The sequence below is a fragment of the Electrophorus electricus genome, chromosome 6 (assembly GCF_041902795.1).
Source record: "Electrophorus electricus isolate QZ-2024a chromosome 6, ASM4190279v1, whole genome shotgun sequence".
NCBI classification, from domain to species: Eukaryota; Metazoa; Chordata; class Actinopteri; order Gymnotiformes; family Gymnotidae; genus Electrophorus; species Electrophorus electricus.
Genome location: NC_137502.1, coordinates 7,500,492 through 7,518,776, shown reverse-complemented (window position 1 = coordinate 7,518,776; position 18,285 = coordinate 7,500,492). Strand labels below are relative to the sequence as shown.

The 18,285-nt window shown below is 40.1% G+C and overlaps 1 protein-coding gene across 11 annotated transcripts in view; it reads right to left on the bottom strand.

Annotated features, from left to right (window-relative positions):
* The window catches only part of kiaa1549lb (KIAA1549-like b), a 38,673-nt gene extending 20,658 nt beyond the window's left edge, over nt 1-18,015 (bottom strand). For 3 of the 11 annotated variants that reach the window (XM_026999484.3, XM_026999485.3, XM_026999487.3), the window contains exons 1-6: nt 17,535-18,014; nt 6,431-6,796; nt 2,715-3,245; nt 2,403-2,518; nt 737-956; nt 358-491 (exon numbers count right to left, since the gene is read on the bottom strand). In XM_026999484.3, the coding sequence (XP_026855285.2) occupies nt 358-491; nt 737-956; nt 2,403-2,518; nt 2,715-3,245; nt 6,431-6,796; nt 17,535-17,754 (1,587 nt within the window). In that variant the 5' untranslated portion in view covers nt 17,755-18,014. Of the gene's footprint in view, nt 1-357; nt 492-736; nt 957-2,402; nt 2,519-2,714; nt 3,246-3,639; nt 6,391-6,430; nt 6,797-7,195; nt 7,394-16,932; nt 17,101-17,534 lie in introns of those variants that run through there. The other 8 variants (XM_081715592.1, XM_026999488.3, XM_081715593.1 and 5 more) reach the window with 8 other exon arrangements.
* Between the last annotated feature and the right edge of the window lie 270 nt (nt 18,016-18,285).

Sequence of the window (18,285 nt, the reverse complement as noted above, 5' to 3'; positions counted from 1 at the left end):
AAAGAAAATCTCTATGAAAGCAGATTTTATTTAGAATGAAAAAGCATACCAACGTAAAAGATATAAATAGATAGATAGATAGATAGATAGATAGATAGATAGATAGATAGATAGATAGATAGATAGATAGATAGATAGATAGATAGATAGATAGATAGATAGATAGATAGATAGATAGATAGATAGATAGATAGATATGCATGAGTTGCCACCCACATCTTAGAATAAATTGACCATCATTATAATTCATGCCTTAGTGTACACAGAATAATCAGAACATTAAAAATACAGTTGGGCATGAAAAGTAATGCAATCTCCAGGCCAGTTGCAGTAAGCACATGTAGAAAAGCATCATACCTGTACAGTTAGCTTGCTGTGAGAACTCAGCACTTTGACCTCAGCCTCAGTGAAAGCGTTCTGCAGCCTCTGCTCCATCATCTGAGCAAAGCTGCAGGAACGCACGTCATCTCCTGTCCCTACAAACCTCAGGACTATATGCGAACATGCACATCCACAACACACGCAAACACACATATACACACATGCATAAGAAAGTATATAGCTGTTCAATACAGAGGCACAGGCTTACAGGCATACACAGAAGGGAGTATGAACTTCCTTCTAGTCTGTACATAAAATGAGCAGTGGGCTTGTCCTTTGTTTGCTAGCTCAGTTAGTGGGAGTAAACCAATCTGTTAGCACATACAAACACTCTAAGCCATTCTGTGTCTCTGACCTGTCTTCAGCATCTGTGAAATGGCAGGTCTGGGTCTCCAGTGGTCTGCTGGGATGGGCACTGCCTGTACCTGGGGCACAAACTGCCGGATATCTGCTATCAGTCTCTCGAGGCCATAGGCATTCAGAGCCTCCACTACCACTGAGGGAGTATAAACTTTATCCCCATGAGTCACATAGTAACCCACAGTCATGTTGGCTGCCATAGACAGACGTTCGATCTGTGGGAGTAAAGAGCATTAATCAGTCAATAAAAAGCTTTAGAAGACAGGGAAGTCTACCTGAGACAAGAGAACAATGGAACTTTTACACAGGTTGTGTACAATCAATAGTTTTGTGCAGTGGAAATGTGGTGTGAAACTGATCTTTTGGAGAAAACTGGCCATATTTTGAGTGAGAAGAGCTATCCCTTCTTGAACAGAGACATTGTTCAAATACAAGACAACCAGAGACCCTGTGTATGGAGTTCTTTCAGGTACCACTGAGATAAAGGGGAATAAGAATACCTGTGTAACTGGAAGGAAGAAGGGGGACATGTGAACTGTTGAAAGAGAAATGAGACTTGACAATATTCTCATAAATGTAGATATCTTTGCCCAAGTCCCTGTGTGTACATGAAAGTCCAGCTCCATCACTACATCACTCATTCAGCTGGAACAGCTCTGCTTCATCATTCAAGGGAAATAACAAAATGACAGATGGCCTTATGGCTAAGGATACATTACAGTTGAATGTGTGTGTGTGTGTGTGTGTGTGTGTTTGTGTGTGTGTGTGTGTGTGTGTGTGAGAGAGAGAGAGAGAGAGAGAGAGAGACAGAGAGACAGAGAGAAAAGAAAGCAAGGGAGGGTAGGTGTGCGGTATAGTGTGGGATGATGCAGATTTCCTTTACAATTGCGATATCGTGTATGAGATGTGAACTGGTGTTCTGCCCGTGTCTGCTGTGTCAGCCAATGAACTCGATGCTCCCGCCATATGAAGGTGTCATTGAGGGATTATGTTTCATTCAGCTTTGGAATTTGCCCTTATTTCTTTCAGTTTAGAGGATCACTAGAGAATTAAGCTTCAGCATTTTATTCTTGCTCCTCTAGCAACACCACAAAGCTCATTTTGATCATTGAGCTCTTTTGTCTGCTTTCATTATTACATTTGTTCTTGTCAGTCTTTGCTCTTAGTCTGGCCTTTGCACTTGCTCTAAACATTTCTATTCACTTCGGAAGCTATTCACCTCCTTAGCTCTAAGATGTTCCAGTGAAGTAAGCCATGTGACATCACTATTGACAGAAAGACATTCACTTGATTGGAATCAAATAGTTCTTACCATTTCCTCACATTCCAATGTTTTGAGGTATCTGTCAGTTAACAATGATTTCTACAATTCCCTTTGGTATCAATATAAAAATCAAAGATCTTCAAATCCAAACTCGATTCCTGAAGTGAGTGCTGGGACACTAAAAACCACTCCCTCCTCTCATCCTCTGTCTCTGCTCAGCAGCCACACTCTTAGCCTCTTAGAACATTCTCTGATTGCTCTCAGTCCCTTTCAGTATTTCAGGCAGGTTCTCTCAAATATAAGGTTACCATCCAAGCCTTATTCTCTGGAAGCCACGGTATCTGAGCACAAAGGCTTAGAAACATGTATATCATTATGAGGTTGTGCATAAGCCGACCTGTACATGGACGTCACGGCTGTTCAGAGCCTTCCCCGTCGCTAGTGTGAGGGCCCTCAGAAGGTTCTGTTTCAGAATGCTGTCCAGTCGGTACCTCCGTGAGTGAATGGACAAAACTGAGGTGGGGAGTTAAAAAAACATTGAGAGAGATTTTCACCTTCAAAAGGCAAAAATATTACACCATCAAATTCCAGGAGCAAAAATATTACCAGACACAAATTCTTTATAATAAATTAGTTATACAATTTACATGAGTGGATTTCACATGAGACTTTTACATGAGAGTGGAATTGGAGTTCACAGCTGTCTCACCTATCTTAACCCACATTCTGTCAGTGATGTTGCAGACGAGTAGGGATCGAGTGGTGGTAGTGGTGGTCGTTGTGGGATGGGCACCTGCAAAGCCTCGGGCTGGAGTGGCCCTTGCAGGCTGGGTGGCAGCAGCCCATGCAGGGGACAGGCCAGGTGGCTTCGTCTTCACAACCTTAAGTTTTGCTGCGGTTGTTGTAATGGTAGTGGTAATAAGTCTAGGGCTGTTTATTTGAGTTGAGCTAGTCAGCTGGGAGGTTGTGGTCACTGGAGAGTGAGTAGTGGTTGTAATAGTTGCTGTTGCAACAGTTGTAGTGGTGACAGTGGTGAGCTGAGGGACACTGCTAGCTACTAGATCCTGGCTAGCGGGTTCTATTTGAGTAGATACATTCAAGTTTTTGTAGGGTAATGTAGTAATTCTCATTTTGGAGGGAGATACATGAGAGCCACTCCCTTTTGAATGTAGCCCGGTCTCCCTAGCTGTAACCACAGAGGACACCAGCTCAGAAACCCAGTCATCCAGTGCAGACTCCACTGTAAAAACAATACAAGGTTTACTCACTTCTTATGGGGGTGTCAGGGGAATACAACAGAGAACTATAACAAAAATGCTGACAATGGCAAAGGTGATGATAACAATCCTGATTTGATCCTGACAATATTGATTGGATAATTGTTAATTCATTTCAATAAACAATTCATTGTGTAGTTAATTAAAAATAACTTTAATAATAATAATAATAATAATATGATGATGATGATGATGATGATGATGATAATGATGATGATGATGATGATGATGATGATGATGATAAAAAAAGTTAGGGAGGATAAGTCAATGATATTCTTAACTTGAGAATTCTATTGTATTCAGGGTGGGTCATGAAGATACAGTCTTAAAAGTAAATAAGGCTTGGGCTCCTTTTACCTTCAAACTTCAGGTTGTTAATGTTGTATCTGACATTTCGTAATGCTGATTTCTTAATCCTTAAGAAAACCATCGCATCAGATATTGCCAAAGGTTTAGAAACACTTGTAGCATCATTGCTCTCCACTGACGAACTGTTAAATGGATGTATAGGAAGATCATGATTGTTTTTGCCACCAATCCCCTTTAAAAATTTTTTACCTCCCACTCTCATGAGGGCTAGCAGTGGCTGTGGTGTCTGGTCAAAACCACCAGAGATTGTTGAATTGGGATTTGATTGTCTTCTGTGATGTCATATGTCATATTTAATTCATTTCCAGTAATCTCTCTCTCACCTTGGAGCTGGCCCTTGGATTTAATGGTGTTAGATTCAAAACTTGCATTCTAGTGCCAGAAACTTCTTTTTTTTTATTTTGGGAATGTAAGAGATTTCAGTGATTAACTGATCAGCAGCCTCTTTTGCTACCCTTGTTTTGGTTGAGCCTCTGGTGAATAGTGTTGGTGGAGCTGTGATATCTCTACATTAGTACAGCAGTGCTTTGCCACACTTCACCCATCTCCACCTGAAGATCGGATATTATCTTTATGAGATTGTATCTCATATATGTATCTCTGAATGCTTGTTTTTCTCAGAAAAGTTTGGAGTATGAATTTCATTTTTTGACCCCACTATATAACTGTCTGCAAACAGAGTAGCATCTGGCGATGAACGTAAGAATACCTCCCAACTGATCACTGTAGAACCCAAGGCATTCAAAAATGAAGGAAGGCCCTTTCTAAAGGGATGATTGCATTTGAGCTGAAGTTATGTCTGGAGGCTATTTTTCTTGATGGGTGAAGACATGTCTGTCTGGAGAATTATTAAATCTCATTATCTGAATTGGAGCATATACCTCTCTGATGTGTATTTCATGGGTCAACTTAATTGACAATTTGGAAATTATATGAATTTGAGCAGTTGAATGCTTAGTATCCAACAAGTTCACTGCCGTCTGTTTTACTGTGGCGGTGTTTGAGGTAGCAGATATTAAATGGTGTGACTGCATTACTACTCTTTCTATCATCACAGGACAGACAGTGCCAGTTCTATCAATCACAAGTGGTTTTTGGGGATGTGAGTTGGTGACATTTGCCTTTGCCAGGTTCACAGTGCCAGTGATTCCAAGTGTGCTGATTCCAGGGGCTGGGTCAGATAGTGCTAGCTACATGAAGAGTTGAGGGACTATGCTCAAGTAACATTAAAGCTTTTAAATGTGACAAAGCCAATTCAGGCTTTGTAAATACTGAGCTGACAACTTTTTGCATATAAGAACTCACAAGTTCAGGTTCTTCAGCTGGAGTAAATAATTAGGCTGCAAGAAGGGAGACTGGATTGATAAACTCAGATTCAAAAAATCAGCTAACAACTGAAGTTCTAGGTAGTTTATTGCCCTCTTCCTATTGCAAATGTATGTCAAGATATGCTCTGTATGACACCAAAAAGTTACTATTGCTAGTGGAGTATGATTCACTTGGGCTCAGGCATCCACCTGGAGAGGCAGGGTTCTTAAGAAGTCAAACTTAATGATGACACGACTTGCCATGATTATAGCAGCTGATGATGCTTTTGAAGTACATGTATATACTGGGTAGGCACTACCTGATTTTCATGGATGGATAGTGAATAAATTGAAGCAGATGTACTGCGGGGCAAGTGAGGCAGTGCTGCAGTGGACATAGCTGCTGACTCGCTGTTTTGTGGCCCTCCTTGTCAAGGCCTGGGGAAATATGCTACCATCGTACACTCACATTTGGCGCTGACTTGATATATGCTGTGGGACATAGGCTGATGGAAATATGCTAACCAGTTTCCCATGACAAACCACTCCTCTAGTGGTTCTACTCTCAAATGACCCACTTGGGTTATAGGACAATGATGTCTATGTATTGTCTTTTTTCCACTGTGGGGCTGAACAGTTTTGAGTATGGCTAGTAACCATGCCAGTCGCATTTCTACAAAAATATGGTTCAGCACAGAATGCTTAAATAAACTGCTCAGCACAGTATAGTTAGCTAAGAGCCACAGAATTGTTCAGGTTTGATTACATTGAGATTTGCTAGTTCTACACAAACAGAAGTAAACTTCTTATTCTTCTTGTCTTTTATCTCATCAGTGACATTTCCATTTGCATAATATCTTGTGCTGTTTTGCACACTTAAAAATCCAAACAACTCCAAATTATCCATCTCATCAGACACATGCAGCAAACAGAGTTGTTCAGTGACAACAATTGTCACATAATTGTGACGAGAACCCGTCACCACCACAATACTTCCTGGCCCTGATTTCCAGTACAACACTTGTGGAAAAAGACACTGTAACCAGTCTCACTAGTATAGAATGGTACAGAACTGGCCTGACACAGCCTTAGTAACTGTTTGGCCCCAAAGTGGAAAAGAGTCTTTGGTAAAAAGTTGTTCTTGTAGCAGTTGCTTTTGTATCTCCTCAAAACCATTAGTGATAGTTGGATTGAGATTCACTGCATTGATTGTTTTCCTAAAGTCATAATGTCTTATAGATTTCACTCATTTACAGAAATTCAGTCTTGCACAGTGGAGTTTGCAGATTATGATGATGATGATGATGATGATGATGATGATGATGATGATGATGATGATGATGGGAATAAGGGCAGCCCTAATGTGTGCTCACTACAGCTGATGAGACTGTCAACTGTAACTGATAGTGCAGGATGGAACTGAAGTTTGCACCAAACAAAGCTGCAGGACACATGCATGTTGGATATCAAACCTGAGGCAGAGGACTGGTTGCTAATGTGCTCGGCAGTAGCGGAGGAGGGATACATAATGTACGGCTCTGCTCTGTGAATGGGACCATCTGAATGTGACTGGTTTGTTTCACTCTTGATCCTTCCTGCACTCTCCAGAGCGGAACTCTGTGGTTTTGCAGCTGTGCTGGCCAGTGCACTCAGAATGGAGGTGAATGCTGGCTCCTCTTTGTTGCCCTTTGACAGACTGGTGGGGTCTGACTGGATGACTGAGACAGAATCTTCATTGGTCATTAGCAAACCAGCCAGCTGATAAGGAGAGGTGGCCAGGGTCGCTTGATCCACAGATAATGCTGTTGAGCCTGACGCCTCATAGTTTGATGAGTCATCTACGGAAGAAGAAAGATTCTGGTGGCTATTCTGGGCATGTTTAATCTTCTCAATTCAATATTTCAGTTCATACACATTCAGAAGAAGCTATAATTTTCCCATCACGCATATGCAGGAACATTAAATAACTTCTTTAAAGAGAAGGCTGGCAGAATTATAGCTCTCCTAATGAATAATACACAGAACATTTAATGAACAATACACAAGACATTTTTGTTCTTTGCAGATCTAGGACTAATGGTTTTTAAGGACCTGAGAACTTGTGAAACACATTATAGCCTTATATAAGCTGAAGGATACCACAAGCTATCAAACACCTCATGTATCTCATCTGTAATTAACAACAAATAAACTCCAAACACCTTTAACAGAGAATGAGAGAATTACACCAGTGTCACCTTCAGTAAGAGCCAGAGAAAGGAATGCTCTGTGCAACGCTCCTGGATCAGTGAGAAGGTTCTATGCAGGAGGTCTGGGAAGGGGTTGGCATGCTTCCATACAGCCTCTTCTCTTGCCAGCCTGCATGCATCTCTTTGACATCCTCAACAGTATCTTGGAGCCACTATGATTCATTTATAAGGATTTGCAAGCCTGTCCTTTAATACACAAGATGTTGATGCCAAGGCACATTGGGCTAGGCAAAGCTCAGCAAAACAGAGGTACAAGTCTTCAAATAATTAAGATCAAATAACAATGCAATCAAATCTGCATATAGTTCAACAAAGGATGCAGTGATGACATATAGTGTATGTAACTGTATGCTTTAAAAATGGAATGATATAATGTAGTATATATACACAGTAAATTCTGAATTCAGCCAAGCTAATTCACATTCAACAATGTGGCAAAGTACTGCAAAAATCTCTGCCATTGCTTTATAAAGATTAAGAACACAACCCTAAATTAACCCTAAATTTTTCTCCAGGCCTTATGATAATACACCCCGCATTTTTTTTTTTTATTATCTGTGGACATTCCTACATCCTAGGGGGTGGATATGTGATGAGTATTTAGTTCAATACGCTCTCTTTTCTCTCTTTCTCTTTATTCAGCACTGACATGAATTTCAAAATCATTTTGAGTGTAGTATTTACTACATAAAGACAATCATAGAGGAAGGAAAATGTAATAGAGCTGCTGATATGTAACCACATCCATCCAACTATAGCATGCTCTGCACTCTGAAGAACAATTAAGGTGCAGCAAGGGTAAAGTGTTATACATTAAATAATACCCCCATAACTATACAAAGAAACATATCAAACCTGTACTTAGTTTTTACACCTGAACAACACAATCCCCTGAACTTGGCAGAGTCTATCTTCTTTGGACCACTGCACAGCGTGCATTGGGGCTGAATGGTCTGCTTTCCCTGCCTGCTCCAAACAAGGCACTGAAAACCTAATCCCCAAATCCAGTATTGAGACTAAGTTTGCTTAATTATGCTTTGTCCAAAATCTCAGATAGCATCCATTTGGAGTGTGATTTAGAGAGTGCAAGAGTCTGTCGACTTTAGAGATCACCACATACTGGAAAATGATAAAAAAAATAAAAAAAATAAAATAAAATAAAAAACTATAATATTGAGGTATTAAAATTGCTCCTCTATGGCCAGACCTCAGGATAAGTTAGGTGAGGGTGAGTTCAGAAATATTAATTCAGATAAATCAATAAGTTAAATATTGTCACAGTTTATCATCACTGACTAAAACCACATCTTGTTTCAGTGAAGATGAAATCATGAAACCCTTCTTGACCTGTCTCTTAATTAGCCTCAATTCAATCTCAAAGTTCCATTTAATTTAGAGTGAATTGCATCTTAGTTCCATTCTTGGCTCCATGAGTGTGACTCATCCTGTAGAAATTAAAGCATAAACTAAATAATGTTTCCCCACTCAATGGCCATTCAATAAAGTCTCTATTTACAGTATAGCATGTAGGCGGACAGTATTTTTCATCTTATGGAGACCGCTTAAGCTGGCTGATCTTTAACAAATCTTTCTTATGAAGAGCTTGACACAGAAAGAAAAATTCTTTATGTGAGTACAAAAGCCCTCTTGGAGAAACTCACCCTTGATATTAGGAAATCGTCTAATTAAACAGTATCCTTTAGAAGTCACTACAGTGGGCCATGGAGTGAAAGCTCATAACTGTGTCATAGTCGTGCTGCTACTCAGTTCCTCATGGCAGTTAGATTTTGTTGAGACTAAGAGTTTGCACTAACTGGCTTAACAAAAAAGAACATACATTCATTCATTTTTCTGGGTGCAGCTTGTTTTTTCCTCATATACTGAAGTGCCAGAGACAGGATAAGTGAGTAAACAAAGAAAGAAGAAACATAAGTATTGACAAAGAGTGCAGCAGACCTGAGAATGAATCCAGTATAAATCAGCCCTGCTGTGGCAGACACAGTAGAGTTTTCCTTAAATAGAAGCCATGGGAGGTTATATAAATGCATACTCTACTGAGAGTGCGCAATAGGATTTTCTGGAATGCAAGGCACAAAGTACACTGGGCAGGGTGTTGTGATGAGATAAAATGAGTGAGTGTGGCATGTCACAAGGCACACTCAGTACAGGCTAGGGGTTTATAACAGACTCCCATAAAAAAGGGAAGGTCAGTGTGTCCCTATGTCCCATTCTTCGCATAATGGGGACTGACACACTTTTGCATTTCTCGAGAGAGATGAAGTGTATGTGTGTGTGTGCGTGTGTGTGTGTGTGTGTGTGTCTGCACATGTGTGTGTGTGATCTCGCATTCTGCAGCATCTTATGTGCATTACAAACTACTTTTTAAGTTTCTTCTATAAAAATGACCATTGTATTTTTAATTTGTATATTTTAATTAACTAATAAATTCAACTGAGCAGGGCAAAAACCAACTGGCTTAAAAATATAGTGATAGACAGAGACAGCGGCACTGACTGCGAAACACTGGAGTGTAGCAGTACACTTGAGTACATGGTCTCGCCCACTGTGCATCTCCTTGCCCCTCTGCCCAGGTTCTGGGACATGTGTCTGGACAACCGGCCTGCAGTTGATCAATGGCTCACACTTAATGTCGAAGAGCTGAAATAACATACTTGCTTGGCTGTTTATTTAAAATTGAGCCTTCATGGCTCAACAGTCTCTGCCTGCTTTCCCCCATGGGCCCCCTGTCACTATACCATGATGTAAACACAGACCTGTGGAAGTGTTGCTGTACTTTGACCGAAGGACTGAGCCCTCTGAAAGAAGCCCTGGTCCATAGGAATTGGGCAGCCTAGCTGACCATGGCCTTCCAAATACCCCCTGATATATCACTTTATTAAGACCTAGCTCGTCAGTCTGAGCATCCAGAGGACCCACTGAGTGTGACATGTTTTTGGCTGAGTTACCACAATATGATGCGATACTGCAGGTTTTTTGAGCTTCCCACCTTTTGACCTAAAAAGCTAGTACAGTCATGGACTGCAGATCTGAATGATGCAATGGAGGGCCAAGAACATGGAACATTTTGGCTCAACAGTTTAATGATATTACAGTACTCAACTCTTTAACTCATATTATGAAAATACAGTCTGACCTAACAATTATATAACGGCCTTAAATGACTGATTTTTGCAGTCTAAAGAGCTAAGAGCTTTATGATTCCATCTATTTACATCATAGTGATTTTACATCTAATCATTGTATATTGCTGTTGAGAGATGTACAGATCAATATCCAGCTGTCAGCTACTAGCAGGCTAATTTTAGTCTCATTTAGCCCAAACTAGTTAAACAAAATTGGAACAGTGTTGCCCTTCTGTTCTTGAAAGGACATGTTTGTTGACTACCACCAAAGTGAATCATCAATGCACAAGCAAGTCAAGATCTAACATCAGCTTCCATGCTAATGAATGAAACTGGCCATGATCACAAAGTCACTTTGCCTAAGGAAAAAAGCCAACCAATTGATTTTGATGCATGTAACTGTGAGTGACGTAGAGTTTTACAGCGGTCAAAAGGGGGATGCTTAGGAGATCTTGACAGCCATATGCAGCAGTTTAGGGAGGGAAGTCTGTCTCCTCGTCTCCATCACCTGCTACAAATCTGAACAGCCTATCAGTGAAGAATGGCGCACACACCTCCAGAGTTTCATGTTTTGTAATGGTAATGTTTATTATTATTAATATTATTGTTGTTGTTGTTGTTGTTTATTTTCATATCTTTCTGGTTGATAAAAAATTGCCATATGGCAAACAACTGAAAATGTCTAAAATTATATGAGCAATACTTGACTTAGTAAATATTAACTTGGATATACTAACATCTTGTCTTCCTTCGAGAACTCCCTGGTATCACCATCCCAAGCTGACCATAGCCTGGGCATAACTTTGGACAACCAGTTGTTGTTCTCAACTCAAATCTCAACCTGGTCAAATCTAACCTGGTCTTGCAGATTTCTCCTTTGTAACATTCAAAGGATTCGGCCCTTTCTCTCGCAGGAAGCTACCCAGGTGCTAGACTCAAAGATAGACTACTGCAACTCGCTACTTGCTGGTCTTCCTCCAAGAGCCATCGAACCTCTACAACTTGTCCAGAATGCAGCAGCATGACTGGTCTTCAATCTACCGAAGTTCACACGTTACTACACATCTGCGCTCCCTTCATTGGCTTCCAGTAGCTGCACACATCAGATTTAAAACCTTGATGCTTGCCTACAAAGCCAAAAATGGACCAGCCTTTTCATACATGAGGTCAATGGTCAAAGTCCAATCCGTGCCTCGAGTACTTCGAACCTCAAGTATGGCTCAGCTTGAAATACCTTGCTTCAGGTCTCATAGAAGACAAGCATCGAGACTATTTTCTGTCCTGGCTACAAGATGGTGGAATGAACTCCCACTTGCTCTTCGGACAGCAGGGTACCTTGCAGTCTTCAAATGCAGACTGAAGACCCATCTATTTGCGGAATATTTAAAGGACAACTGACCCTGCTCCCGTAGTGACTGACTAAATTAGTACTTATTGTAGGGTATTGTTTATTACACTAATGTTGTTTAACAAACTCTAGCACTTATTGTTTATTGCATTTTTCATTGTTTAAGATAGACCTTATGTATTTTGTGCTTCTATGTATCAGCATTGATCCCTGTATTTCTACACTATTCTAGTTCATTGGTATGATAGACTCTAACCTACTGTACTGTACTATACATCACTAAGATTGCACAATGAAAAGAAGAAATCTCACCTGCACTAGTACTACTTTTCACCAAGTAATTGCAACAAATCTTATAAAGTCATGCTACAGCTTATAGAACTGGCACCATATCTGCATTCTTAATGATTATAGGCATATTATGCATCATACTGAATCATCACTCACTGTCATTGATTCTTCCCCTATTGTACTAATATTGCTGTTTTAAACAATGCTATTTATTTTATTTCCCTATCTTTCCTCCTAAAGTTAGATAGTGCTGAACAGCACTCCTTCCCTGGGATTTCTTCTGCATCTTTGGAGTATATCGATCATTTTAAGTTCTGAGAAAATAGCATTTGCAAACGAATTGGTTGGAGTGGGCATTATTACTGTAGGCATCACTATGCCTTCTGGCATCAGTGTGGATATGAGACTGAAATGGTTCACTTAAAATCAGTACGCACATCAAAAACCTGTCTGCACAGTAGATGGATATACGAGCTCTAATCATACTTACTGCATCTAACATGGTCCAAATTTGTGCTTAATCCCATCAGTTTAAAGGGTCTAGTTATATGTAGGGCTGGTAGAACAAAGTGCTAGCCTATATACCTATTTCATGGGCTTGATTCCCAGGGAGTACTGCAATAAATGTGCTATAAATGTAGACAATCTTTCTCGACTTTCTGTATTATGCCCACTGCAAGAATGTATAAACATACACAGAATAAACAGTAAGTACATTTTTGTCACTGTCAGACAGAAGTAACACTCTTCTTTACAACATTACTTCTGTTCATATAAAAGCCAAAATGAAGAAGCCATGTGTGAAAAACACCCCATGAATTAATAGCTTGTAATAATTATTGTCTCATATCATTCCGGAGGAATTTTGGTCCATTGTTCTTTATGATGTTGCTTCTGTTCAATGTGGTTTGTAGGCATTCTTTTATGCACAGGTCTCTTAAGGTCCTACCACAGCACTGGGCTGAGGTCTGGACTTTGACTGGCCGATTGCAACACCTTCATTCTTTTCTTTTTCAGCCATTCTGCTGTAGATTTGCTGTTGTGCTTGGGATCATCATCCTGTTGCATAACCCTATTTTGGTCGTACATTTGAGCCTAGAATACTTTGCTATACACAGGAATTCACAGTGAATTCAACGATTGCAAGCTTTAAAAAATAAGCCCAAATCGTCACCCTTCCACCACCATGCATCTCATTTGGTATGAGGTGTTTGTCTACAGATAAACAGATAGACTAGCTTAGTAGCTACTTAACACATTTATCCTATTTCATCTGAGAGTATGTTTTGTCCTGGCTGCAGTATTGTTGAGATTCAAACCAGCAATTTCTCAATCACAAGGCAAAATCTCAGATATATATGCTATTAAGACACAAATTACTCAAAATAAAAATCTTAAAATAAGAAAAAAGATACATATTTCCTAAAATAAGATGCAGAAAGTGTCACTATATACAGCTATTTTTTATCAGATTAACCTGTTTTTTTATTAGGTGTATTTACATGATGCAATCCATTATTTGGTCTTCTTACTTAGAATCTTACAAAGACCAAAAAATACCAGTTACTTAGTTCTATTTTATAAAGGTCTTACTGTATTTTCCTAAATTTTGACTTTCTTGAATAAAATGTTGTGCAGCACGAATCTCTCCTTGGAGAATCATTAAAGCAAGATTTGACAGGCAAGTTTGTAAGTGCGTGTTTAGTTCCACCCCAGCCACCCACCCACCCACCCCTACCTATAGTAGATCACATACTGCTGAAGAAGTAATATGGACCTTTGAGCCCTTCAATATTGCACTTTGAAAATAATTACAGGTACAGACATTATGTTAACTGTTCTGCAGTTATGGATAAGAAAAAAAGACTTCAGGTCTTTATCTTCCCCTTAAAATCACTTTAGTTTTGAATGAAGACAGAGGCTCTGCTGTGGGCTACAAAAGTCCTGTCATAAACAACAGAGAGAAAGGCAGTGCAGCTTCAGTGGCCAATCCCATTTATTAAAATAATGGGCTATGTTAAAGTATGACAATTTGGCTCTGTCAGAGAGAAAAACATGAGAAATGTTCATAGAGACAGGCTGCAGCTGAGATGGGTGGAGGGGTCATCCTGCTTTTAATAACTTTAATAACTTTCTAATTAAAAAGCATTACATTTTAAACATACATAACACTGCAAGTGACAAATTACCATATTTGGACATAGCAATAGGAATCCTGTCCTCCTCTTAGCTCATGAGCTTTTGCCATTCAAACACCATAAAATCTCAAGACATTTCATATATGCTAATGCTGACTTCAACAAGCATTTTTCTTTCTTTGTTATTGTATATCTAATGTTGTGGTTTCTATTAGATTCAGCCAATATTGAGAGGTCAGCCATGCTTTTATCAGAGCTAATTTATAGGCATTTTAAGTCTTTGAAGATCCCTCCAATTTACACTTTCAGATCTCCTCCCTCTATTCTCAGAGTCAACTCTCCAACTCTCCAATTCAATACAGTGCTCTGTACTAGCTGGTGAAGCCTTGCACTTTGGCTGATTCTCCCTCCCCTTCACTTCAGGTGACAGAACAGCCCATGAACTTCATCAGTGACTGCACGTTAGCAATTGCTCTGCTTTCACTACAAGCATCGTTCATTGGCAACCACACAACCTCTAAGGCATCACTCCTCTGCTGTGTATTATATGTTAGTTCTCTGCAGCTAATCAGAAGGCAGCTGTTAGTCAAATTATGCATAAGTCTGAAGTTAAGGTTAAGAACAGAAGCAGTATCTAGCCCTGAGCAAGGGCTACACCTCGTGCCTAACTACCTGGAATGAAAAGTGTCATTCAGCTAAAGTGCTGGCAGGCCAATACCATCTAATTTACCATGGCAGCAGAGGTTGAGCTAAAAGCTGTGTGCTGTTTGTTAACGGTCTGTGGAGAGTTGATGGTGGCAGAAGGAGGCAGAGCATGCTGCAGAAATGTGCAGCCAGGGATTTGTGTCAGACATCAATCTGCTGCTGGTTGGTCCCACCATTTACAAGACCTGCAGTGCAATACAGAGATATACACGCTCCCAATGCTGTGAACTTTTTACAGCTCCCTGCTTCAACGTTAACATCATATCTTACTGACTGCAGCAACTCGTGAGCAAAACCACTTTAACAGCACCATGGGCTAGAGCAAAGGCATGCTGGAGAGTCATGCACAAGGTCTTTGTGCTGTAGTCCTGTGACCAGTATCCAGTGGGGGACCAGCCAGTCTGGAATTGACTAAATGCCAGTTAAATTGATAATGTGACTGATGGATGTTAAATGATGGCACAAAGGCTGTTTAGGGGAATTTAGTTTGCCAAATGCTCTATAACCAAGCTGCCATACTGTTCTGCATTAGGTCAGCACTCTCCTGTACCACCCACACTCTACTTATGCTACTACTTTTCTGCAGATGTTGTGTAAAGCAGTGGGAGGGTCATCCAGGGCAGATGGATGTATGCTAATTAAAAGGTCATGCTAATCATGCTACCACTAGCATTTTCTCAGCTATTGTTATTATTATGCATGCATGCAGTGTGCCTGACCAACTCTTTAGCTATCCATGCAAATACCTGGCAAGGATTATACCGAGCTGACATTTAGACTTGTGAACAAAAATATATTGATTATATAGAGTAAAGTTGAGATTATTACAAAAGATGAGACGATCATGTTTATATGTAAACAGACTGCCACTTAAGTGAGCGAAGTTTATTTTGGACAAAATCTTTTTCACTGTTCACCCAAGCGATAATCTAATTGGAGGTTGTAGTTGAGAAAAAAGGGGTGGAGTTAAGTGCAGACAAACATAAATCCCTGACATGACCATGCCAAAGAAAAGTGGCATTACCCCTTTAACATTTTTCCTTTTAACATTACATTTTCCATTTTAAACTTTTTAAAAATTATTTTGTATTTTCATTTTAGTGCAGTAACTCTTTAAGGGTAAAAGCTGCACACTAAACCTCCTTAATTATGCATCATATACTGGCAATGCTGTACAGTGGACCATACCATCCCACTTAGGGAGGAATGCTAAGAACCTGAATGTGTGCAGCTGATCAGGGTCCCTGTGTGGTGTGTGTCTTACTGTTACCCTGCCAACTCACTTCCTGGAAAGAATGCAGTCAGACAAGCTCTCAAGCATCCCTGGTACAAGTGGAATTTTGTCTTGAATATAACAATTCAAATTCAAATTATAGTTCAAAGGCTGGTACTTTTGTTAGTGTATCCCTTGAGTAGCATGTATCATTTCCGTGACTAGAGTATCACTTAATACCTATTCCATACTCTCCAAGTCTTTGTGAGTAAAACTATAAACCACAGACCACAAGGAAAGATTTAGCGTTAGTGCTCTGTCAATACCAAATCAAGTATGTTATAGTAATTAATATAACTGGATCTAATATAACTTACATCACAATGCAAACTTTCAGCAAATTGATCAAATGAGTTATTAAAGCACCTGTAAAATACAAAGGGACATAAAATGAATAGTTATCCATCAGATTTTCTCTATAATCAGCCCATTTCTGGCATGTCTCTAACACCTTCTCAGCACCATGACCCAGTTTTGCTGTGCCCTGCATACAGCTCTACTGTTCTGGAAACATACCAGCACTACCCCCATTAAGTTCTACATTAATATGCGCACATATACTTTTAATTTTAATATGAATGAACGTCAATACCCCCATCCCCCTCCAAACTAGTTAATAGCGCTACCAAGTAGTGGCTCTACCAAGTACCTGGCTCTACCTCTACTATTTCCTCGCTCAAGAGCAGAAGACTGAACCGAAATGATTAAAATCCTCTTAGGCTGAATTAGGCGTGTTAGAGCTCCCCCCGAACTCAGACAGAAAACCAATGGTTCCTAAATTTATATCCACATATATAACTGTGTGGATGCATGCATGAAAACGTTACCGATCAGTCGTCCTACTCGAAAAGTCAACCGCGTTCGGTAGGCTAACTTGAAAGAACAAAGGAGTGGTGCAACCTCGCGCAGGATTGCAGACCCTGTCCACGCGCCTACGCGCAGTAGTGAAGCTTGTACCCTTTCCTCTCGCTTTGCGCACTCCCACGCCGTGCCGTGTCAATAACTAGGCTAGGAAATGATAAGCGCTGCGTGTATAGATTTGGGATAAACGCTTTAGGCATGAACATGAAGCATATACAGAAGAAAAAACAACTGAGACTTATCTTGACAGCGCATGATATGAACGTGTTATACGTACAAGAGCGTGCGGGATACGGAGAACTCAAAAGAACTTGCAAGAGCAAAGTGTCCTGAGGCCTACTGTATTTTTTTCCCCAGCAAATAACGATTAGGTGTTCTTATATCAACTATCCTTGAACATTTTGTAAATCAATCGGGTCTAGGTATTTAATAACCTATTCACAAAGCGAAGATGACCATTTGGCAGACTTTAGATAATGGGTGATTATAATAAAAAATAAATTAAAAAACCCACAAAAATGTATTATGTCTGTCCAACAGTATCATGAAAAACCAGAATTGACCTTACCATTGAAAGCAAGCGTGTTCTGCAGTAGAAGTAGCACTATTCCAACGAATAACAGTCTTTTACAAACCATCCCTCCCACACCCGTTTCTATCTTGGTTTTCCATAGGCATCCACCCGTTCTCGTACCTATACGCTCCCTGGAGCGCCAGGTGCGGAGGTTCCGTCTGCAATTACGAAATCTGTAAAAATCTTCTCGTGCACTGCTCATACAGGAAGCCATTTGGGTTTCCAGAGATTGGGTTCCTTTTTCAGTCGTGAATAAGACATCTGTCCGATACGGGAGTCAACCAAACCTTCCACGGTCCTATCTGTGATGCCCGTGCCTCAGTGGCAGCATAGACAGTGAACATTTGGGAGCTGTCTTCGCTGAATGCTCAGTCCGCACTGTACAAGCACCACTGCAGTGATTGTCCACACGGCCGGGATTTTGCAGTTTTAATCAGCTCATTGTCTTTAACACGTCTGCTGTGACAATTGTTCGACTCCTGTTCAAAAACTGACAGCGTAGATTTTTATAAAATAAATCACTTATCCTAGCTTGCCTAATGCAATGCAAAAATTCTGAAGAAAATACTAGTTTTCTAGTACTTTATCGGGGAATTTGCGATCTCTTGTGGAAAACATAACAAACTACATCTATGTCGCAGACGTGACAGTCATGCCTGATTGAATTTTTTTTTTTTCTGTGTACATGCAGGAATAATTGTGAATCAAGAGTCTCTAAATCCGTGCATGCTCCCATACCGATTGT